This window comes from Gopherus evgoodei, chromosome 16, assembly GCF_007399415.2.
Source record: "Gopherus evgoodei ecotype Sinaloan lineage chromosome 16, rGopEvg1_v1.p, whole genome shotgun sequence".
NCBI classification, from domain to species: Eukaryota; Metazoa; Chordata; order Testudines; family Testudinidae; genus Gopherus; species Gopherus evgoodei.
In genome coordinates this window covers 20,243,228-20,266,912 of record NC_044337.1, presented here as the reverse complement: position 1 = coordinate 20,266,912, position 23,685 = coordinate 20,243,228, and the positions used below count along the sequence as shown (strand labels likewise).

At 48.6% G+C, this 23,685-nt stretch overlaps 1 protein-coding gene across 2 annotated transcripts; it reads right to left on the bottom strand.

Annotated features, from left to right (window-relative positions):
* Positions 1-1,566: 1,566 nt before the first annotated feature.
* LHX3 (LIM homeobox 3) lies at positions 1,567-22,778 on the bottom strand. Of its 2 annotated transcripts, none has more exons than XM_030535715.1 (6): positions 22,709-22,778; positions 10,581-10,752; positions 8,523-8,725; positions 5,385-5,536; positions 4,203-4,374; positions 1,567-1,985 (listed from the first exon to the last, which is right to left on the bottom strand). In XM_030535715.1, the coding sequence occupies exons 1-6, from the start codon at positions 22,776-22,778 to the stop codon at positions 1,567-1,569; spliced, it is 1,188 nt and encodes a 395-aa protein (XP_030391575.1). The 2 variants fall into 2 exon arrangements, with proteins under 2 accessions (XP_030391575.1, XP_030391574.1); XM_030535714.1 differs by lacking the exon at positions 22,709-22,778 and adding an exon at positions 17,412-17,505.
* Between the last annotated feature and the right edge of the window lie 907 nt (positions 22,779-23,685).

Here is a 23,685-nt window from a genome sequence, read left to right as displayed (position 1 = left end):
TTTAATGCATGAACTTTACAGTCTCAAGATGCAGAATGTGTTGCCACAGACTAATTGGAAACCACAAACCATCTGCATTATTGGGTATTTCTTCCCATATTTCAAGTGCTACGAAATAATCCTAGGTTATTGAAGACTATGCAATCATTTAACAATATTGCTTATAGCTCCCAAAGGTTACCAGGGAGACCATCTGTTTTTAGCCTCAGTTCAGCAAAGCACTTTTGAACTTAATGGGACTCCTCACGTGCTTAAAGTGAAGTATGTTTTTAAGGTGTTTTGCCGAATCAGGGCCTCAAGTCTTCAGGGGCTTTTTAATGTATTTAACCAGATTGGTGCTTTTAGCGTGAATTTAGCAAAAGACTTATTTAAATTTTAACTGACAAATTTATTTGAAGTCATAAAGTATTTGATCATCAGAGAGAGAGAATATAAATAAGACACTGGACATACACAATCTACAGTTAATCCAATATTCAGTTTTACAGGTAACAGTATACATATTGTTTTGCCTTTCTTCACAATCAGTTTTCACTATATCTGCTGTGAAATACACAAATACATAGAATGGAGAAAGTGTAGTGGTGGTGAACATAAGTATGTGCATTGGGATGCCTCCCCCACAACATATGAAGAACAGTTGTAACTAAAGCAAGCCTAACAAAATGTTGAGACGGTATTTGGCAACAAGACATTAGGTGCAACTTTGACAAGATTTGCAATAAAGTTGTCATAGAGGAATCAGTAAAGAAAAACATTAGTTTAACAATCCAGAAAGACCAATATTCTTGGGTCAAGAGTTTTCTTGACCCGGTTGGAAAACAGTGGTTATTTGATAATAAATACATCTATTCACAGTTTAATGTTTATGTGGAAAGAATAAAGCTAGCAATCTATGAATTTAAAAGGTGAAAAGCAAAGTTAACATATGGTCCTCATAGTATAAAGGAAAATGTGATTATTAATAAATGATTGGCTTATTAAAGACCGTTTAAATTTAGAAAAGCTAATAGAAATTCAAAAATGAAACAAAAAAGCCTTATTCTGTTACTGCTTTTTTTTAACCTCTTGGAAGAACAGAGAAATAAGTACATGGTTTTCTACCATGAATTTGTGAAGAGATTATTCATTGTTCACATTTCTCCTGTAAAAATATAGACATTGTTGCTTCTTTTACAATGGATGAGATCTTTATTTTTTAAAAAACTTGAGGGGTAAGTAAGTGATGAAGCAAGTCATTGCTTTGGAGAATGAACTGACAACAGAAAACAAAATACGTTATCAGCTCTGTAAAGCACGAGTCTTGGTGTTCAGTAGTTTTCTGTAGACACAATGAGCAGTTTCACTTGGACTTTCCTTAAGCCAGCCACTCTGACATGAATCCTTGGTCAATTGTCTTTGGCTAACCCACAGCTGGCCAGCCTCTTGAGCACATTTCCTTTTCTTTCTCCAATTAACTATCTTACTTTTTCCTCAGAAGTCATTTTTTGCCCCATATTTTATTCTCAACAGTAGATGATGCTTAGTAGCTTGAAGTCTTTTCCCCACAGTGTGGTGGGTCCTGTATCAAAATTGGGCATGATCAACTTCATCTAACCAAGAGGCAGGGCTAGCAGGGAAGTCTGGATACCCTCCACTGCTCCCTGTGGAGAGATCAGAACTGGGTCCATTCCCGCCTAAGACTCTCATTGGCTGGGGCACGCCTTGTCCACCTTGAGCTATGATGCCTAAACCGTTGTCTGGATAAACCAAGCTTGAGATTAAAGGCTGGTGGCCTGGTAATGCCTGCAAAGAAGCTGGTGATTGGGGTATCCCGTAGGGGCTGTTGGATCTGAGGTCGTGGTACTGGTCCTGAGCGGGAATGCCACTGTGTTCCAAAGAGAAGCTCCCGTTGGTCCCAGCTTGTCTCCCCAAAGCAGGAGAAGCTTCATTTAGGTTGCTGTAAATCCCATTGGAATGACTCATTTCTGACATAGAGGGCTCATCTGAAAGGGAAACGGGTTTGATTTATTGGGAAAGCAAACTAGCTGGAGACAATCTGATCAGAAACCTTGAATGCTGTGGAACTTTAAAACCCATGAATGGATAGATAGATTAGATGGGCGTGTATGGCGAGAGAGAAAGAGGACTTGCACGTTTTGCACAGCTTTTCAATGCTATGTTGGTCTTGTCATTTCTTAATTCCTTATTACCTCTGTTTTTTATCTATGGCTGGATCTCAGCCAAGACAATGGGATTTTTTTTTTATCATGGGGGCAGGAGTCTAATTCACTTGGACTTTTAAAAACATGTATGAAATGTAGATACTAAGAAATAACCTTATTTTTTAAAAAAAACATCCTTTAAGGGAGAAGTGAGTCTAGGCTCTTGATCTGCCTCTTTCTATTGTTCTGTGTTCCTTTTATTAATTATCATTATGGCCTCGTTAGTTATATTTATCTCTATTTTCACTATCATTTCAGGAGCTACCATGATACTCACTGATAGAAGGGAATGATCTAAAGGAAAAACATCCATTACTTAGGAAAAGGAATTAAAATTGCAGTGTTTTTTGGTGATCAGAAATAGGTTAATGAAGTGTATTTGGATCATTTAGAACATTTTTTAAAATGAAAAATATTTTCTAGTTACCAACAAAATTATATCTGCATTTATTGGACCCTTCATAAAAACTGAGACTGACTCTCTTATCTAGGATATTAACCTGGTGCATATCTTAAACTTATCAATCATTGTGTTCAATACTTTTAGTTACTGTGTAATGGGATATTCATATAAAATAATGATGCTGCCTAAGCTCATGTGGGACAAGGCATGAAAATGTAATACAATGTTAGGGAATCAATAGACAAGCTGAAATTTTTAAAATAGATTTCTACATAAAGCTGAGTGAACATTTTTCATCTACAGGTTTTACATTGGAAAATTCTGTTTTGACAAAGCCAAAATTTTTCACAAAACTACATTGACTTCAACAAAATTTTATTTTGAAAAATTGGAAAAAACATTTTGAAAATGTCAAAACCCCACATTTCAATATTTTCAGAATGGAAAGTCTTGATGTTTTTGGCTCAAAATTACTTTTGTCATTGCGAGGTTCTTGAACTCTGTGGTAATAGGCCCATATATTGGCAGAAGGTACTAGATCACAGGAAGAAGTAGTTAACTGATTGCTGTGCTAAGAAATGCCGTGAAGACAAGGTGTCCATGGTACTGAGCAAGCACTGAACAACCGGATAACACTTTTGAAGTCAAGAGCAACTACTCTTGCTTAAAGTTAAGCATGTGGTTAAGTGCTCTGTTGCATCAAAATTTGAGGGAAGGTCTGTCAATACAGATAACGAAGTGACAGCTCTCCTCCAAAGAAGCTTGAAATCCTGTGGGAGCAACAGCTCAAAACAAGGAGATAAAATAAAAAATACCCCCAAAATAATTCAGTGGAATAATCCCCACCTCCCAAAAATTGTTGAAATAAAAACACTTCCAGAACATAACTCATGGAATATGAACACCCCAGAAACAATCTAAAGGGTTGCAGAGACTTTCCTATCAATATTTGCAATATAAACATTCTGATCAATCGTTCTGGACTTTTTTGCTTTTAAATCTTTGTCATTTATAAAGTTCCTCAAACAAATGTGTTCTTTTAATGTCAGAGGTCACTTGCCAAGACAAATCCGGAGTGACATTCTTCATGTTTTTCCTTTGATGGTTTCCAATGTGACACCATTAAAAAAAAAATAGCTTCCACCTTTAGTTTCTCAAATGCAATTGAGTCCAAATTGTCTCCTGCCCTGAGGAGTTCTAAATCACTCACTGCAGTCACAGTGGAGATAAGTTACTTAACAGAATGCAGACTCAGTCATGGGTTGCTCCAGTTCTTGCTGACACGTATTTGTGTTTATGTTCCCAGTTTAATTCACCTGTATTGGGCATTTGTTTTCTTTGATTATTTTATGGCAGGAAATGCTTAGCAAGCAAATGGTATTTAAAGAACGAAATGAAACTGTGATGCAAAACCCATAGCTTTGCTTGGAAGAACGCGGGGTGAAAAATGCACTTGGGGTGAAATTGACCCCTGTCCAGGGGGTTAGCATGAGGCCTATGCACACTGAAATCTCGCTTAAGCTGTGAATTACACTCCTGTGATCGCTGCAGCATACCAGTAGTGCCAACTAGAACATGCACCTTCTTCCTCTTACCTGTAAAGGACACCTCAGCATCACTGTCTGGGCCTTCCTCCTGGATACTGTCCTTGTCAGATTTGGAATTCCCCCGGGATCTTTTCATATTCCTAAAGTACTGGCCCCATCTCTGCCTTCCAGCATCTTTCTTCAGTCTTTTTTCCTTAGCCCTTCTGTTCTGGAACCACACCTGCCCAACGAAACAAAGGAGGTTAAAGGAACAACTTGAGAAGTTTCTAGTTTTCTAGAGAAAAGTATTGGCGGGGGAGAGTGGGAGAGAGGCACGACAACAATTTTAATATTCGCATCAAATGAATTTTTTTCATATAAAAATTGGTTTTCAATGAAAAGCCTTTTTTCAATGGATAAAACTCTTCATAGGACAAAAACTTTCAACTGGCTCTTTGAGCTATTGATCCATTCCACACGCAAGTACCACTGCACCTGCACGGAGTCCCTCTGAAATCAAGGCAACCCCTGTGAGTAGGGTGCACTGGGGGACCAGAGCCTTTGACTAGATAGAAGCACAGAGATCAGGTACAAATAATAGATCTGCCCCCAAAATGGGAGGAAATTGTGAAACTTTCACTGAACAATTATTTCAAGGTTTGTTTTTCTTTGGCAGAATTCAAAATGTTGATGTTTTTGTTGTTAAAGTTGCAAAATGTGAATAATTTTTGCCAGCTTTAGAGCTGGCCTTTTTAAGAAAACAAGAGGGAAGGCGCGGATCGGTGAAAATTGTGATTTTTTTTTAACCCCAGTTTTTTGGTCAACTTTTCAAATTTTGACCAAAATTATAAAAATCCAAATTTGGAGCATTTCACCCAGCCGTAGCAAATATACTCTGGCGTGTGTGTGTGTGTGTGTGTGTGTGTGTGTGTGTGTGTGTGTGTGTGTGTGTGTGTGTGTGTGTGTGTGTGTGTGTGTGTGTGTGTGTGTTTTGAAACCATTCTGAAAGCACAAGCACTGGCCATTACTCCGCGTCTGTACAGAGATGGCCACCACAAGATAGAGGTTTAATAACAAAAAAGACTCTTTTCTTGATCCAATCTGACCAACTAACACGGGTTGGCAGGTACCTGTATATAGAAGGAAGCCTTACAAAGAAGAGCTATTTTGGGTGTGGGGGGTGGTGGACTCCCTTGGCTTTCCAAGGGGGGAGGGACCACTGCGTGGGATGCTCCCGCTGCCCCAGCTCACCTGTACGACTCTCATATCCAGCCCGGTCTCTGAGGACAGCTGCTCTCTCACGTGCCTGGCAGGTTTAGGGGAATTGTTATAAGCGTTTTTCAGGGTTTCCAGCTGCTTGGCTGTGATCGTGGTTCGGGGTCTTTTTGCCGTGGACTCCGCCTCTGCAAACGTTGGCAAGAAGGAATAAAGCGCGTTATTGCCCACGCAGAGAGCCCCGTTTGAGTCACGATCGCCGGAAGAATGGCTCGGGATAAGGAGTGAAAACCTAGAACTGGGGTTTCATGCCCCAGTTGGCTTTGGTCGCAATCAAACTAGTCTGGAACTGGGGGGGGGGTCCAGAGGAAAACAAGCCCGTGCTCACTTTGCCAGCATTTAAGGGACGCGCAATGTATCAGATGAGAACGAAACTCACTCTGGTTTCATGGGGTAATATAGTTACTCTCCTGTGTTAATTTAGCGGGGGTGGTGGTAGCCATTTAATAAAGCCGATCTAGAGATATTTAACTAGAGCTTATTCAAATTCCACAAAGAAAAGAAACCATAAAGCCAGGCGCTGCAAGCGACACCGATTAAGCTGAGACCCAATCATGGAATAGATTTAAGTTCGGAGTTGCCTATGCAGTGGTGTGGGGAGTGCTGGGTGTTGCACTACACACCAAGGCGGGTTTTCAGGTCCTTGCTCCTCTGCTGAAGCAAATCTTCATTAGTATTAAAACTTCTCCTGGGATACAAAGTAAGAGGTGCGCGCTCTGGTTTGTGGTGGTTGTTTTTGGCGTGGGCAGGGCTATGAAATCTCCCCTCAACAGCAACTCCGCCCTTCTTCACTGGGGCACAAATATTGGGCCTTTGACTAGACACTGGATGCACGTTCTGAAAGTGAAAGTCGAATTTCACAAGGCTCCACTGTGGGCCGCTCCCTGCCTGAGAATTATTCCCACCGGCTTCTTTCGCTGTTCTGCTTTCTTCACCTCCAGACCCGCTACTGTTCGCAGGATATGAATAGGCCTCCCCCCGCGGCGAGCTCGGGGAATGTGTGTCCAGGCTACGCAAACCCAAAGTGGCGCTGGAGTTCACCGTGCAGAATTGCGTGTGACCTGACTGTCATAACGCCCAGAGCAGCGGGCGCCACTAGATTGTCATAACGCCCAGAGCAGCGGGCGGCGCTAAAAGGCGTCGACCCGAACACAAGAGTAATATATTCCCCTTGAAATCCCAAATTCCAATCATCCGATTAAACCCCTGTAAATAACCGCGGTGCCGTTTATTGAACCCCCCTGCTGCGGGATGCGTGAGAGACCCAAGACATCAGTGGCTCACAGAAGACACCCGCCTGCCTGGGGCAATCTAGGAAAGGTCCAGCGGGTTAATCTGCTAGTCGAGTGTAGGGACCTTGGGGTCTGACACATTAGTTGGGATCACATTATCTTGGGCCCTCAACCTGCGATGTCTGTATAGAACACACTGCTGAAGCGTTAACTCTGTAGCTAAATAACCCCGCTTGTTATTCTAGAACCAAATTGTTCACAGTTAGGCTCAAATATACTTATAAAGGGGGACATTTTTAACGTTGCTTTGTGCCCCCCAGATCTCTGCCAAACTGCTTGACTAGGGCATCAGCAAACATCTGTTCTAAAGCTGCACCTGAAACTCTAATAACCACCTCAAAACTGTGTGTGTGTGTGTGTGTGTTTGTGTGTGTGTGTGTGTGTGTATGTGTAAAATGTCCCATTGTGTCTTCTCTTTCAGCAATTATATGCGCTCAATAAATAGCTAATACTTAGAAATGTGTGAATTTGAATGGGGTTTGCATTTTGGATGCATGGAGGGATACGTAGATGGATAGTTACCACAGCAGAGAGCTGTCCGATTTCCAGTACCACTTGTACAGAAAATGGAACATTGCTTCCTTGAAACCAGTGAAGGCTGAAATATCTGCTATTACTTTCCCCTTGGAAATCTGGAACGCTACTAAGCTGGTAAGATTTTAGGCGTGTTCTATGATGATGCTATGAATTCACCCGACTTTCGAAGATCATGTGTTTGGAACAGGTTAGTGCTTAGTAAGAATTTCAAAATCAAAATATAGTTTTAGCGTGTGGTCCTTAGAGACCCCGAGAGCTCCCAGCTCGAAGGGGACCCCTGGAAGAATAATTTCTCAATCGTCTTGCTGCCCCTGTTGGAGTCAACGGCAACAAAAGCTTCCGTGTCAAAGCATCAGCCTGCAGTGCTTACTCAAGCAATACTCAATAAAGTCAAAAGAAGTTTTGCCTCGGGATGCTCTCCCCCCCCAAAAAAAAAACTATCCTAAGCCCAGATACAAAAATACAGACCCTTTTCAAGCTGAAATACGGGTTTTAATTTATTTCGGTGCTGGGCATTGTCAAGTAGGGTTTACTTGCTATAAGGCAGGAGAGAGATGAAAGTAATTAATAATTGGCTGATAGTGACCCCTAGTTTGGTGACTCCCTAGTTCTCATAACACAAGAACTAGGGGTCACCAAATGCAATTAGCAGGTTTAAAACAACCAAAAGGAAGGATTTTTTTCACACAAGGCACAGTTAACCTGTGGAACTCCTTGCCAGAGGATGTTGTGAAGGCCAGGATTATAACAGGGTTAATAAAAGAGCTGGGTAAATTCATGGAGGATAGGTCCATCAATGGCTATTAGCCAGGGGATGGTGTCCCTTGCCTCTGTTTGCCAGAAGCTGGGAATGAGCGACAGGGGCTGGATCACTTGATCATTACCTGTTCTGTTCATTCCCTCTGGGGGACCTGGCATTGGCTACTGTCCAAAGACAGGATACTGGGCTAGATGGGTCTTTGGTTTGACCCAGTGTGGCCATTCATATGTTCTTAGTTCTCTCACTGATTTTATATTTTGGAAAATAAAATAAATCTCTCCGAGCAGTGCAAGGGTATAACCCCCATATCTCCCTGAGGCTATGTTTTGAAGGAGACACGCTAAGCTGCAGATCACTCAGTTTTATCGAGTTCGCTTCATCTCTGTTACTGAATCTTCCTTGATCTACCAGCTTGTATGGGAAGGAATTTGGGTGGGTGGGTGGCCAGGGGCAACCTCCCACCTCTCTAGATTCCCCGGGGCACTATGCTAGCTAGGACGATCCCAGGCTGCCCTGTCCAGTTACCTCTCTGCTTGGCGGTCTCATAGTCTCCTTTACAGACCAGCCGGCTGTCCTCCATGAGGTAGAACTCGTCCCCCGTGGCCAGCTGCCTTTTACACACGATGCAAGAGAAGCAGTGTAGGTGGTAGACAAAATCTTGGGCCCTTCTCACCACCTGGGTAGGGGGGATCCCCTGCTGACAGGCTGCACATTTTGTCCCAAACCTCCTATTTAAAAAAAAAATCCAACAGAAAGTTGCTAGTGACTGAACTGCAAAGAAAGATTCCCCAAGCCCGGGGCAGAAGCTGCTGCTTTCTGCGTCACGGGAGGGGTCGGACTTGCTTGGTTCCCACCGTGTTCACTTTCTGTCGGAGTGAATCCGGAGTCGCGTCACAGCGGACTCCTGCCCTGCAGCTGGGCTGGCCCGCTCACCGCAATCCCAGGGGCTGCCTGGGGAGGACGCCCTGTCTGAGCCGGTGATGCAGCGTGGGCAGGACACTCCGAGGCATCTGCTTGGAGCAAGGGAGGTCCCTGAATTCAGTCCCTGAACTGGAGCCTGCCCGGCTGCTTCCCGCAGTTGAAAGGGGTCTGCCTTGCAGCTGGGGCGGGGGTAGCTGCCTTCCAGTGAGTGGCACCGAATTGCCTCGCCTCGCCTGGGCGCCAGTGGAGCTTGTGCGGCGTGAGAGGCGAGCGAGGGGCACACACGCCAAGGGATTTGCTGGGGCTAGGGGGATCTTCGCTCAGAAGGGCAGGAGGGGGAGCCTAGCAGGTTTAAGTTCAAACTGGGGGCTGGATCGTTGGCCTTTTAGCAAGACAAAGATACGGGAGTTGATGGTGCTGGACAGAGCAGCGCCGCCCCCCACGCGTTCCACGCCCGGACACGCGGCACGCCTGGTCCCCGAGGGACACGCTGGTCCGGTAGAACGCGCGTGGGAGCGGATCTGAACGCCCCGGAGGGGGTCCCAGCAGGCAGTATCTACAGGGAATTTAATTCTGTGTCGAACTGGTGGGGTTTCCAGAATCGACTCTCGTCCCGTATTTGATTTTACTGCGGGTAGTTTCTATTGCAAGGTCACAAAGGAAAGGGCCCGCTTTCTTTCTGCTGTGGATGCAAAATCTGGGGAAAAGAAAACCCAGCGGGGTCCCAAATGCTGGATGCGCTCTGACCTCGGGAATGGCGCGCGACTCTTACATTTGCACGCCTTGTTTTACTTATTGCAACCGAGAAAAAACCGGGGAAAGAGTGGCGGGGGTGGGGTTGTTTTTGCTACTGCCAAACACATAAAATCATCGATTGAATTAAAATGTAAAAACCCAAACTTAGGACTTAGCCGTCTATTGGTGAGTGTTTCTCCCGGGCTATTTGGAGACTGACCCCGGTCTTCTGGGGAACGATTTAAGCTTCGCTGCGGGGGATATTCGGAGCCGCGCGGGTCACGGTCAGAAGGAGAGTCTCTCTTGTGGCCGCTGAGGTTCTTGGCCAGGCACAACTCCGCTTTGGGCTCAAGGTGCGCAGCTCCAGGCCCGGGGCCTGTTTGCTCGGAGCCCCGGCCAGGAGAACTCTGAGCAGCGGCTGAGGCGCAGATTTCCCGGTACTTAATCAACTTTACTGAAATCCCTTTGCGGGCGTGAGGTACAGAAAGGCAAATCTGTCTCTCCCCGCTCCTTTACTGAACTTTTTTTTTTAAATGAGCCTCTGATTTCCTCTTTATTCGCACGGTTCTTTTCTGCATGCAGATAGTTATTAGATGCAACATTGATCTCCCAAGAAGCCATATATTCCAAGGGGAGAAAGCCTGCTTCCAGAGGTAGTCGGTGGGATGTGTGGACGGGCTGGAGCCCTGTTCAAATCAGAGGAGTTCTAGGCATCTCTTAGGAGGGCAAAACAGTAACCCCTCATGCCCCACAACCCTCTCACCCCACTTCTCCATTCACCCTTCATGTGGGGCCTGCTACGATTCATGATTGCCAGTGGCTAGACAATCCCCTCCGCCCCCCACCCCCGCGCCATGTCCTGGCCCTAAAATCTCTACCACCCTCCCCTTCCTCCGAGGGTGCTTGGTTTAGTTTGGTTTTACTCACTTGAAAAAGTCCTCTTTGCAATACACGCTGTCCCCTCTGCTGAAGCATTTCTCAGCCAGCTGGGTCTGGCAATCGCTGCATTTCAGGCATTTGCTGTGCCAGTGTCTGTCCAGCACCTTCAAGATGAACCTGTCCACAATGTGTTGGTTGCAGCCTGCACAGAGAGGGATTTCTGGGAGGGGAGAGAGGGGGATAAAGGACATAATTATGCGGTTTAATTTCTCAGTTCTAAAGCAGCTAGGGGCCCGATCCCACCCTTGCCATGGGAAGGCGTCACTTGGAACAGGATTGGATCAGATCTGGGGGTAACATCTGCGCATGAATTAAACTCCAGTTTGCTGGAAGGAGCTCCGACTAATCGTTCTGTGTCCACACACAGACACGGGCATGTTTCCTGGGTCGGTTTGTCGGGCTCGGGCTTGCGAATCGGGCTCATGTTAGCGAACATGAATTCAGCTCTCAGACACAGGCACTAAATGGTTCTATGGGAGACACTTCACGGCGTGTGAAGGTTGGGATTAGCCTACACAGCAAGAGCCATGGGAGATCCAGAGCCCACAATGCAACGGCCTGATGTTGGAGAGACAGGGACCAACTTCTGCTTGGGAAAGAAACGAGCTTTGGAGCGTGCACGGAGCTCTTCTTCAGGCCTGGTGCAAGAACAGATTCACCTCACCCACCTTGTCTCTCTAGCATCCCCGGGCCCAGAAACTACAGCAACAGTTTCGTGCTGGGCAAAAAAAAAAACCCACATTGAAACGATAAATCACAATCGCCTGTTGTTGACAAAAGCACATCCCAGATCATCCAGAGCAAAAACAGAGACGTCAAAGCCTACTCATTAGATCATGTGATATCCCACGCCGGTTTTAAACATTGCAAATGCAACGCGTGTGTGTGGGGACGTGTGTAAAATTCTGGGATTTATTATTCAAGACTGAGAGATGCTGAAAGTGCCTTTTAAGAATAAATACGGGGGGAGGGGTCAGAAAAGAAACGGATTCAAATGCCTCTGGGAAGCCGGATTCATTCTGATCTATTTCAGGAGGGGGAAAGAGGCGCCGGATTATTTCTAATGGTGTCCTTGAATGAGCAGTTGCTTTAGATCTGCTTGAGAAGCCGCATTTTGCAGGTATAACTTCCGGGTCCGGTAAAATCATTCAAAACAAAGCACCCCCGCACCGGGCTGATGGCAGAAGAGACACGCCGCTACACTGCAAATCTGCGGGTTGGCGCACACGCGCCCCGGGCGGGTTTCGCCGGGTCCTGGACACGCGCGCGACCACCCAACCCAGCTGCATTTGGTGTGAGCCGAACACAACCCCAGGTGCCGGTCGGAAAAGAGAAACATTTTTAAGGCAAAACAGTTCGCGCCGGAGCCCGATTTCATCCTGCTGGAATCCCCATCGCCGGGAGCTTTGGAAGTCTCCTGGAGCGTCAACAAATCAACAAACAAAACCAAGGTCTTCGCGCCCGAAATCAGTGGCTGGCGCCCCGGCCGGGCGAGGCTAGAGGGGTCCCCTCCTGGTCATTGCAACAGAAGAGCAGCAAACAGAGATTTATCGTTATTACATTTTGATTCTGTTTCTGCCCAGCGAATAACATCATTTCCGCCATCCACAAAACCCACCAGTACAAATTACATTGGCCAAAAAAAGTTCTGCTTTTTTTGTTTTGTTTTTTGAGGGGTTTTTTGTTTTGTTTTGGTTTTTTTTCTGTTGTTGTTGGGTTTTTTGGTATAATTCCCAGAGAAATATTCAGAGTAACAACAATAATTTGACAGGCTCGTTGCGTTGTCTAATACATCGCCCCCCTGCAAAACAAGCCAGGTGCAAAAATCTCGTGAAACAAACACACAATTATTGATCACCTGACACCCCCCACCCAAAATATAGCAAAGACATTGCAAGGAGAGAGAAACAACTTGCCAGCTAACGTTAGACTCCAAGGTTGGCATCCCATATTCTCTGCAACTGTCCAGCACCAACTAAGCTCCTCAGCACAAGCTGCTGGCGGACGCTCAGGTCAGACAGAAGGTGCTGCTGTCTGACCCCCAAGACCCAAGCTGGGGTGGGGAGGGAGAGATGAGGGGGGAAGCTTAAGACTCCCAAATCACCGTCTCATAACCAAAGAATATTGCTTCCTTCTGCTCCTTGCCTCTAATCTGATTTTCTAAGACAAAATACAATCTCTTAAATTAATATAAACCCTCGTGGAAATTAATTTCCTGCCTTGCAGCGTGTGTACACACACACACACACACACACACACACACACACACACACACACACACACACACACACACCCCTATTAAGTGACTAGAACCTTACGTTGCATTGTCAGTCCAGCAGAGAGAGGAAACGACCTTAAAACGTGTCTTCGCGGTGCAGCATCCTCCCTGGGTTTACATGCGGGAGCAGATCCCCCATTTTTTTTTGTTGTTGTTCTTTGTAGCCCTTCAGGTCGCTCCCCCGCCCCCGAAAAACAAATCTAAACTGGCTTTGACCCCGGGAGCCCTGGGTTTGCCATCTTTACACACATCTCCCGTCCCTCTCCCTCACTGCTACCAATTCTATAATTAGGCCTGAGTCAAATATTCCTGGTCGCAGCCTTCCCCCGAACCAATCAGGAATTCCCCTCCACCCTGGATCTCTCTCCAAATCACGCCTGACAATTAAAACGGTGAAGGCTGCTGCAGACTAAGCGGGGTGAGAGAGAGGAGATTTAATTCACTAAATCAGTTTATTTTTAGACCTGGGTCACTTCAGCTTCTCTCACTGGTGTCAGTTTTAAGAGCCTGTGGGGTGGGGAGTGCGATTACATGGGCACCGGGGTTAATTTCAGAGCCAGGAAATTGCTGGTGCCCAGTGACCAGCTGCAAGGTTCCAGCGTCCACACAGGAGGGATGCTGCCTCTTGAACTTTTTAGGAATAAACGGGTGAGGCTGCGGTATAAAAAAAAAACAAAAAACCCTGGGATTCCTGAGCCAGCCAACACTGGACCCTGTCCTGAGCTTTGGGTTTCATCGTGTGTTTATCTCAGGGTCTTAATTTTCTTGGTGAAGCTGAAATACTTCGTCAAAAGAAATAAACTTCATTCCCAGATTGCCCCCCTGTTCTCAGCAAAGACCCTTTGGGCTGCGAGCGGAGCTGCCCGGGCCTTGGTCCGAATAGGTACCGAAGTACAAATACATAAACCACGTGCGTGTGCTCGGTAGAGTCTTCGATTTCAGACCAGACCTGACCACCGGCTAGTCTGACCTCCTGCACAAGCCGATATTGGCCTAGAAAGTGTTTCATATTTTCCAGAGAGACGAGTCTGTATGTGTGCGTGCGAGCCAGCCACACGAGTCAGCGAACAGCCTGGGCGATACGCACAGGGAAAGGTACAAACACTGTTTAGTAAAACGAATTTTTCCCAGTGGTTGAGGTGTCTGTGTTTATCCGAGACTCAATGCAGGGGCTCTGTGAAATGTTACCCCCCTTTTTTTTAAAGAAATGGGCGAGCAAAGGTTGCGCTTTATTTGCCATCAATAACCGAATATTGTCAGGGTCCCCCCAGCGATCCTGCCCCCAGGACTGTCTCCGGGGTGATCTCTGACACCGGGCTCCATGGCAGCCACTGACACTACAGACATGGCCATCCAATTGTTTGGTCTCCACAGTCACCCACCCACCTCTTGAAAATGTAAATACACCTTTAGCTTCTGACCAGCAGGACAATTAATAGATCTCCCCAAGCGGGTGTAGCCATCCCTTCTGCTTCGGAACGGTTCTGCTCTCGGGAGGCAAGTTCCCGGCAGCCAGAAACAAGCAGGGGCGTCACCAAAGCGGAATAAAGTTTGTCGCTTTCCAGCAGGGACGCGCGCCACGAACAGGTGCTCGCACGTGGCCGGCGCTGCCCGTAGGCCATATCCTGGGTGTATTGCATGTGACGCTGCTCACATGGCACACTGTGGGATCCATACAGCCGTACACCCTGGGCAGGGGGAACCTGGTGCTAGCCAGACTGCCCATGGCGATGAGCTGTTGTTCTGTAAGGAGTCAATATTGTCCTCTCCCCCTGCGCGCATTGCCCAGAACCCAGGACTAGGAAGCACGTGTCTTTCCTTTAGTCTCAGACAAAGCCAGGCTGGACATTAAAACATTCAGCGGGGAATTCATTTGGTGAGAAAATAAAGTGCGTTTGCAAACCCCTGTCGCTGGCTCTTGGGCCGGTTGCTCAAAGTCTAACAAGACATGAGGCGTTTCGCTGGGGGTTGGGGGTGCATGTGGATTTCTGTCCGGACTCGTTTAAGGTTAGAGTCGCTCTGATAGCGTGTCTGCAGTGACGGGATGGGCACCTGGGACCTAAGCTGGGGGTGACATTTGAAGAACTAGCAAAGCCTCCTCAGAATGGTACCTAACTGCCTTGAAAACAAGAGGCGATTTTCGCTAGTTCTCGATAAACAAGGCAGGTCCCCGGGGCGAACCTAGCAAGGAGCAGGGGGAGGGGGGCTGGGCGCTAGCCCCGCCGGCTGCCCAGGTAGAAAGCTCTCTGCTCAATTATTTATCCGCCCCACGCCACAGCCCTGCGCTGGAAACGGCATCTAGCTTTTGTTTGCATTGTGATCCTCTGCTAAAACTTTAATGCCCTGCTGTTATACTGATCCTCCCCTCAGAGGCGGAAGAGAGAAAACTGGGGGCCCTCTGGCGCAGACCTGAGCAGGGTGCAGGAGTAGAGGGGGGAGGGCGGGGGGGTGTCTGCTTTTTTGTGTCCCCCTTTATTCTGGGGCTGTATTAAAACCGATATCTCGCCTTGTCAGGTCTCATCTGTACACTCCAGACCTGGGCTGCTGCCTCTGATAACCAGCGATCTAACTTTATACACCTGTGCCAACGTGTGTTTCAGCTCAGAAGAGGGTCAAATCAAGGAAACATGAGTGACACAAAAATACCTCCCTTTACCTGGCTGTCGTTAGCCCGGGGGATGAAACACTGTTTAGCCCGCAAAGTGAAAAGACCAGATGTGTTGTTTTCCCTTCACAATGGGCTTTAGAGTTGGGGCCCTAATGCAAAGCCCTGGTGCCCTGCGGTGCTTTCAAAGGGTGTTTCAAAAACGATTTGAATAAGGGACAGAATTGCACAGGTTGTGCCAACAACTCCCTTAGTGCTCCTGCTCTTTGTACTTCCCTGATCTCAGCCAGCAGCCTTCCGGCCAGGGAACCGAGCTACGCCTTTAACATCAACGCTTTTAGGCAATCCTAGAAGATTAGGGTTGGAAGAACCCTCGGGAGGTCACCTAGCCCAAGATCAAAATAATATAGGACCGTCTTCTCTTTCTGGGCAGGCAGGTGTCATACATAGTGAATTTATTTAAGGACAAAATACTTTTCTGATCTGTTGCTGGGAAAGGCGCGATTCATTCTTGAGACCTGACTCGTTTTCTTAACAAAAAATAAATAAACAAAAATTCAAACCTGGGGTTTCTCGCTCCGATTTATTTTAAGGCCCCTTTTTTCATGTAGCTCCTTTCTAACCACTGTACTTGTGTCCCAGGACCTGGTACCCAATTCTCTTCGTTCCCCCTCACGGTGTCAATAAGACATTGAATAAAGTGCATGAAATATCAACATCCAGCAAGTAAAATGTTCGTTGCTATTTAACAACCAAGCAGAAAAACCTGTCAAAGCTGCAACACCCTTCACCTTCTCAGGGCTAGTTAATTTCAAGAGCCACAGGACTTTGGACCCGATCCTGAAATCTCTTCTCAGGCAAAACCCTCAGTCAAGCTTCCTGGGAATTTGTGCCTAGACAAGGACGGGAGGGAAGATCGGGCCTGTTCAGACATAAAAGATGCGCCGGGCTATGGGAGAGGGGGCCGCGGTGACTCCGAATAGCTGGTGAAACAGACAAGGAAAGAGACCAGGCTCTGGGCCGTAGGGAAGGCCTCACGCAGTCTCGCTTTTATAAAAAATGCAGCAGCTAAAGCATATGTCAGGGATACCTCCCTGTCCCTTCTCCTGCCCCGCCTGATCCCTCACCCTCTGATCTATAAGCTCGGGCATTACCGAGAAAAGAAACCACAGGGCACCCGAAAGAACCGAGCAAACCATTTCAGGGAGCAGGGACTCCCCATTCGGAGGGGGACAATCTGATTCCCCAGCCACCTGACTGATCGCAGCAGGGCCGGTCGCGCCTCGTTTGGGGCGAGCTCGCGGGGGAAGATTTCGTTTGCCTCCCGGGGTTGGGTTTTTGCAGAGCTCGGCTCTAAATGCGACTCTCCCTGCAGAGCACCCCGAGAAGTTTCAGTCCGATCCCTGCCAGGCGGAGCGATGATCAGTCGAGGCAAGGGACATATTTCTACCGAGGGCGCCGGAGTCATTTGCAAGGAGCCGGCCCAGGGCAGCCGAAATATTATTATGGGCGCCCGGGACTACAGATAAATGATATTTTCATGCAGTTCTTTCCACCATTAATTCGCCTTAGGCTGGTTTGCGTTTTTCAGCAAAAGTCTCCCCTGATTTATGACGACAGACGTACAATTAACTCGATGTGTAATAAATAAATGGCGGAGGGGCCTCTCTCCATTTCTCCTGCTCCTACCGTTGAGTCAGGAGTTCAGAGGCGCCAAAAAAAAAGTGCATTCAAATAAACGAGGAAATAATTAGTAATAATTGATCGTACAGATCCAGGGGTGCGCATTTGCACTGACCCCTCTTCCTACACTGCGCAGTGCTCTGCGATCTTGCCAGCTGCACCTGTTCGAAGATCCCCTAGAACCATCACCTGTCTGCAGACCCATTGAGAAGCCGGATTCCCCCCACCTCTCAACCGCCGAAACGCCCTGTACCTTTGCGCACATCCTCATTCTGTGCCAGCAAAGCGAAGAGCATCTCTGTATTCGAGCAGTCCTTGCCCGCGCTCAGTTCCTTTAGAGCATCCATCTTGCATCGCCTTCCGCCACAAACTCTGCACAAATGGGGCGCTGCAGCCCACTCCGGGGTCTCAGAGGCAAACGTGACCCGTGTCTGGCCGCCCTCTCCCCTCTCCGGCGCGCCCTGTCCTCCCCAAGCAAGCCCGAAGCAGCGGACCATATGCCTGCTCTGCACGGAACCCTCCAAGTCCATCCAGGGTCCACACAACACCCACCCACACCCCGCTGGAGGTGTCGTGCGCTCGCAGTGCAGAAGAGGGAGTTGCACACAGGAGCAAGCAGGGCTGAGGAGTAACCCTGCTGACTTAAAGTTCACCCCATGCAAAGGAGGGTGGAATATCATCACCGCCAGCTAGTGGGAGGCTGCAGGTCTCAACTGGGCTCCAGGGGCCGGCGGAGGCAAAGGGAACCATTCGTCATTTTTATGTGTGCAGGGGGCAAATAATGAATACGGCCTGATCGCCGCTGAAAATACTTCAGTGGGGCTTCCCAGGGACTGTTTTAGCTGACGTCTGCTTTGCTGGGCCCTGTGGTGGTTGTCTCAGGGGGTTTGCGGGCAGAGGGAGGCCAGGCGTAAGCAGGAAGCGGGGAGCAAATGGAGAAAGGGGAGCAGCGCTGAGATTAGTCGATTCTATTTTTCAGGAAGCAATTTACAGACTTCCGCAGCTTGTTAGCACAACAGCCATCACCTTCCTCACATAAGAAATAGCTAGCGGAAAGCCCGGGGCCTACTCTCCAGGCTAAGCTGCGATTTGGGGGCGGGGGTCCCATCGAATCTGGAAGTATCAAATTAACTCACCCCTCCCCCAGGAAAATGCGTTGCTTTTTTATTTATTTACCCTCCGCTCATTTAGCAAATACACTCCTCCTGCGTTCCTCTCCTGTCCCATTGTGTCCACACGTGGAAGATATTTCTACAGGAAAGCGCACTGCTTGATGGGGTGGGGGGAAGAGCTCAGTGTCTACCTGGCCGCTTGGAAAGCTCACATCTCCCCCAGGGTCAGGAGGGAGGATACCCCAGCACAGCGCACGGACGCCGCTGCTCAGCCCACGCGGGAGCACGTGGGCTCCCGCGCTCTTCGCTTCCATGCAGCGGTTAGAAAAAACAGATCCACACGCTCTCCAAACTGGGCTTGACTCTGCGCACCAGCCCTAGAACCAAGGGCAGGGTCCGGATGTAAAGGGGCTGCCCCCAATAATGCCAAAATATTGGGCAAGCTTCTTATCCGCGAGCAGCCCGCCGCCCTTCCCAGCTGTGAAACAACCTCTCTCTTTAAGGAAGAGGGTTTTGCCCAAGGAGGGGCGGGGGGGGGGGGGGACAAGTCCCAAGGGTGAAAGGAAATGGGCCAGATTCGTGGGAACTACCTGCAAAATGACAAAAGATCTGTTGGGAGAATGAAATCGCCTCTTCTTTTGGACCACGTTGGTCTCCGGGGGGGGGGGAAGTTGAGTCAATAGGAATCTGATTTTTAGAATTATTTCTATGCATCTCTTTCCCCTTACTCCCCGAAAAATCCTATTCCCCCTTTAAAGCGGAGCCCTTTCATTCTGGGGGCTCCTTGCGCTTTTGGGACCTGATCCAAAGCCCCATGGACAGGCTCCCATTGGCTTCCGCGGCAAACCAAGCTCCTCGGGACCTGCATGGACCAGCTCCCTGGAGCTCGGAGCTCGCAGGGTGGCCTGCCACGCTTGGAATGTTGGGAGCAGCTGTGGGCAGAATTGCTCGAGAAACCTGTCTCTTTCTCCTCCCCCTTCCCACCGTGTCACAGGATCCCAGGACTCGGCCAAGCCGGTCTCACATTGCCCTGGCGTGGGGAACAGAGGGAGCCTATCTCAGAAAGGTGTCCAGTGCCCCCACTCTTGTTTTTTTTAAGACAACTGTTTACTTTGGGAGAGCTCGGCAGCTCAATAAAATGTTAAGTGCGGCAACACCCTGATAAATTTTATTGACACTGATCTTTAGAGGCAAAAGGTGTCTGGGGAAATCAAGCGTAGTGCTCCTGCCGTACCCTGCAGATGAATTCAAAATCAATGCGCCATTTGCCTGCATTTTCCAAGGATATGAAACGCATTTTGGTGAAAGGTGTGCGATGCCTCAATGTTATTTCCAACTTTTAAGCTTTAATAATAATTTTATGTCCTATTGATCGCCTTCTCTGAAGGAGCCGGGCGACACTAATGGTATCAAATGAGAAACACTTGCGCCCGAGGAGTGATAGAAAGGGTATGTGGTACAATCTATAGCTCTAGATAGGCTTAGCTTTTTATCAAAGAGCAGGGGTACAAGGGCTGGGTTGGTGTGATCTGCTTTTGCATCCACCCAGCTTCTAAAAGCCCAGTTCACACCCACGCAAAGGAGTGCGTTCCTATTCTTTTCATGCCTAAACTAGAGAGACTGGTCTGGAATTATATTAACCATCCTGGAGCCAAGGCATGTGGGTTTAGCTGTGCTGGAAGGGGCAGACTGTTAGGTCTGGAGCATCTGGTATTGCATTAGCAGCATTTCCCCTTCGGTAACTGCAGGCTCTGGAACTGCATTCGTTGGGCTTTCTGGCTCCCAGGCGTGGGGTTTACCTGGGCGGGATGAGGGCTGTACGTTTTATTGTTAGGATCTTGCCTTGCACTAGCATCTCCCGCAAGGCTCTGGAATTGTCTCGGGGGGGGGGCATCGTGTGCTTCTGGTTTATGGGTTAATCTGGAAGGGAAGGATCAAGGGATTTGGCCCAGGGTCTCTGATTTTCTAGCATCCGACAAAGCCCCAGCCCGGGAATTCCATTACTCTTTCCCGGGTGTGACAGACTGGCCGCTCCGCGAGTAACTGGGCTCCCGCCCGCTTCACCGATGAATGCTTTAGATCAGCCATACCCGCTGGATTTACACCAAATAACCAAACCCAATCGAGTGGATTTGCAGGCTGAAGGCTGTGCGGCTGGGGTGCAAATGATGTTTTAACCAGCTAGCCGTTTACTCTGGATGCACTCCTGAAACGCTACAATATTTGTCTCTGTTTATACAGGAAACCCCCATTTTATTTCTTATCTAACAGAGTTTCTCTGTTAACAAAGCCCCAGGCAAAGAGTGTTTGCAGCGATGGATTCTTAACATCGCCATTCTCCGGGGCAGCTGCGATTTTTCCCACCCCTAATTACCAAAGTACAGTACAGGAAGTACCTTTTTTTAGGATTAAAATTCCCGATTATTTTTCCCCTTATTGAAACAGACTAAAGAGTCCAGGGAGGCAGCCAAGTGTATTACCTGAAAGCAGAAACGAAGGTAATATCGAGATCTTAGTCCTCTCCTTGGAACCATGGACATTCCTGCTGGATGTCAGCAGCGCTCCCCTTTCATCCCCTACCCACCCAGCGCACTAACTTCTCCGGAAAGGATATCGCAGCCATCAGGCTACTTGGACTCAAATACCCGTTAGACTCAGCGGAAAAAGAAGTTTAAAAGTTACAAAACTAGAGCGATTCCCTCGAGTATGAAAGTTAATCATCCAAATGAACAGATGAGAAATCGGCAAAAATCAACTGGATTTCCCTGGATTATTTGCTCCCCAGTTGGGCAGGTTTTCCTCTTGCTGTGTCCAAACATGCCCAGGGACAGCGCCGGATTGAAGTGTCTACATTCAAAACCCCCAACCCTTAGGCCTGACAAGATTCCCTTCGAATTCCACTTCTATTGAGGAACCTTCTCTCAATAGAAATGGGTCAGAACAAATCTCCAACCCCCTTTGTTAAAACTCAGCTCCAATGTGCATGTTAAAGGGCTAAGCGGTCGGGGTTCTGCTAGATTTTCGTCTGGGCGCCCTGGTGAGCGATAACCCATTGAAAGGGACACGGCTGGAGTGGGGACTCAGCAGAGCTGGGCTGGGTATTCATTAAAGGGTGAGACAGCGTTTAACCGAATAGATAAATAAGGGAAGCCTTTGAACTAGATTGAATGTCAGATTGGCTGCGGGGTATGTGTGCGGAGGGGATAGGAGAGATCGACTGGACAGAGTTTAGCTGCATGTTTTACCATTTTAGCTGCTTCCTTATTCTATTAACTTCTCCCCCAGCTAAGAGATGGGTAATAACGCACCGCATCCGGCTGCCTCGAACCCCGCTCTGCTTGTTCAGAAAGTTCATGGAAAGGAGAATGCGGCTGATTTCTCTCACTCCAGCAGAATAAGGGTTTTTTTCTTCCTAGTTCATAGAGATTCGAGCCATCCCAGGGCGGAGCTGCCACCTAACAGCAGCAGCTGGGTCACAACGTGCGTCTGAAAGGCCCCGCTAGCAAAGCGAGGTATTTGTAAATCGAGTTTTCCTTAACACGTGGCTCTATCTCGGCTGCGCGGTACTTTGGAGTGAAAGTGTCCCGGGAAATAGCCCCCGCATGCAGGCGCATCCTGGCCGGGCTGGTGGGTTGCTCTGGGGACCGATGTGCTGAGCGCGCTGACCTGCCGGAGTAGCGGGCACAGGTAGCTCACCTGCGCGTCCCTATGGAAGAGCCTGGGGCTCAGGGCGGAGTGGGCGGCTGCGGGGCTCTGGCAGCTGACAGCAGGGAGTGATGGAGGAGCTGGGACAGCCCAGGTCAGACACGCGCTCTACAGCTGTCCAGCCAGCCACTAACAATACCGCTCATTAGCCATTCCCGGCGTCTGTGGCAGGCAAAGCCCCACACGGCGAGCGAGGCTCCCCTCTCCCAGCGCACATTTTCTTTTCTTTTCGTTTTGTTTCCTTTTTAAACGTTGTTTGCAGAAAGCCAGCAGGAGATGCCGCTTGCAATGGATCTATTCCCTCCCCACCTCGGACTGTAACACGTGGGAACACAGCTCTAGGCAAGGGAAAATCTGCAAAATGGTCCTGCCAGTTGGTGATGTAGAAGCCACACCAAATATTACCAGCCTAAAGCAGCCAGGCGCCTGAGACCCGAGCCCCGAAAGCCACTAACTGTCTGGTGTAGCCACCCTAGAGATCTACGAGCCACATGTTACAAACACCTGCTTTCCTGGTTACACATAAAGGGGTTTCTTTCCCCCTCCCCCGCAATTTATCTTAACTAGAACCTCCTGAGATCAAGGTGACATTGCTGGTCCAGGTGACCCATTTCACTGCAGAGTGGGGTGGGAACTCCTGACCACCACGCCAGTGTCACGGACAATTGAATAGCCCGAGGGAGAGGGGGATTGTTTCTGCTGTCCAGTGTTGGGGAGAGAGAGAGACTCTTACCTGGGGTCCGGCTGAAGGGGCAGATCTCAGCTGCCTTCTCGGAACCAGCTCGGACTCTTTCCAGCAGCATCTCGCGGCCAGGCGAGGAAGGACCGACCCGGGCGAACTTCAGGAGAACTTGGTGGGCTCGGATGGCCTGGGCAGAGAGAAAACAACTTCCTCTCACCCCTCCGCACCGAGCGGCGGGAGCCCTGCGGGGAGCGCTGCGCCGGGCAGTCACCTCCCCGCACTTAGGAGATGCTGCAACCTTTTAATCTAGTGGCTTCGCGGAAGGGGGCCCTGCTCAGCGCTGGCTTCTCACCGCGCAGTGGCTGGCGTCAGTTGACCCTCCGTTGCCACCGGTGTGCTGCTCAGCATAACAAAGCCCAGGGAGTGACTGCCAGAGAGCGGGAGCTCTCCATGGTGCTGACACAGGACGCCCAGCCAGCCAGGCGTGTGGTCTCCCCCCCGCCCCCCAGACATACCCATACACGTGTCCAGCTTTCAGCCCGCACAATGGGGCTGGGCGGACCCCAGCGCCAGCTCATTGTCTGTATGCAGATCTCCCTTTTCGTTAAGACGCGTTTCCTTTGTCCCGCCACAAAAGTCTCCCTCGGTCCATCAGGCCGTTAATGGGCCGAGTTGCGGGTGTTTCCGCCCCTGCTCGGTTCACACGCACACGGTGGAGGAGCGATTCCTTCCTCCGGGTTTGTGGTGGGGGCTGGTTGTCAGATGTCAGCATCAGAGCATTTTTTAAAGGGGTTGGGGGCTGGTTTTCCTAACTGATTCCTACCAGAGAAATACCCTGTGCGACCCGAGGGAATCTATTGTATATTCACCCACGTGCGCCTGAAATAAATCATTCCCCGAACAGAAACGCAGGGCCACATAACTACAAAGCGTTGTTTGGTTTGTTTACTTTGCTGCATTTAAAATATACTCCTTGGAACTTCAAACCTGCGCGGCTGCAATTTCCTCCGGCTTCGCTAACTACACCA

Excerpts from the sequence above, each read along its gene's own strand:
- LHX3 (XM_030535714.1), bottom strand. The coding sequence starts at position 17,505 with ATGGATGCTCTAAAGGAACTGAGCGCGGGCAAGGACTGCTCGAATACA. Across the intron at positions 10,753-17,411 it reads GAATGAGGATGTGCGCAAAG|AAATCCCTCTCTGTGCAGGC; the intron begins GTACAGGGCGTT and ends CTCCCCTCCCAG. Across the intron at positions 5,537-8,522 it reads TGAGACCGCCAAGCAGAGAG|AGGCGGAGTCCACGGCAAAA; the intron begins GTAACTGGACAG and ends CAACGTTTGCAG.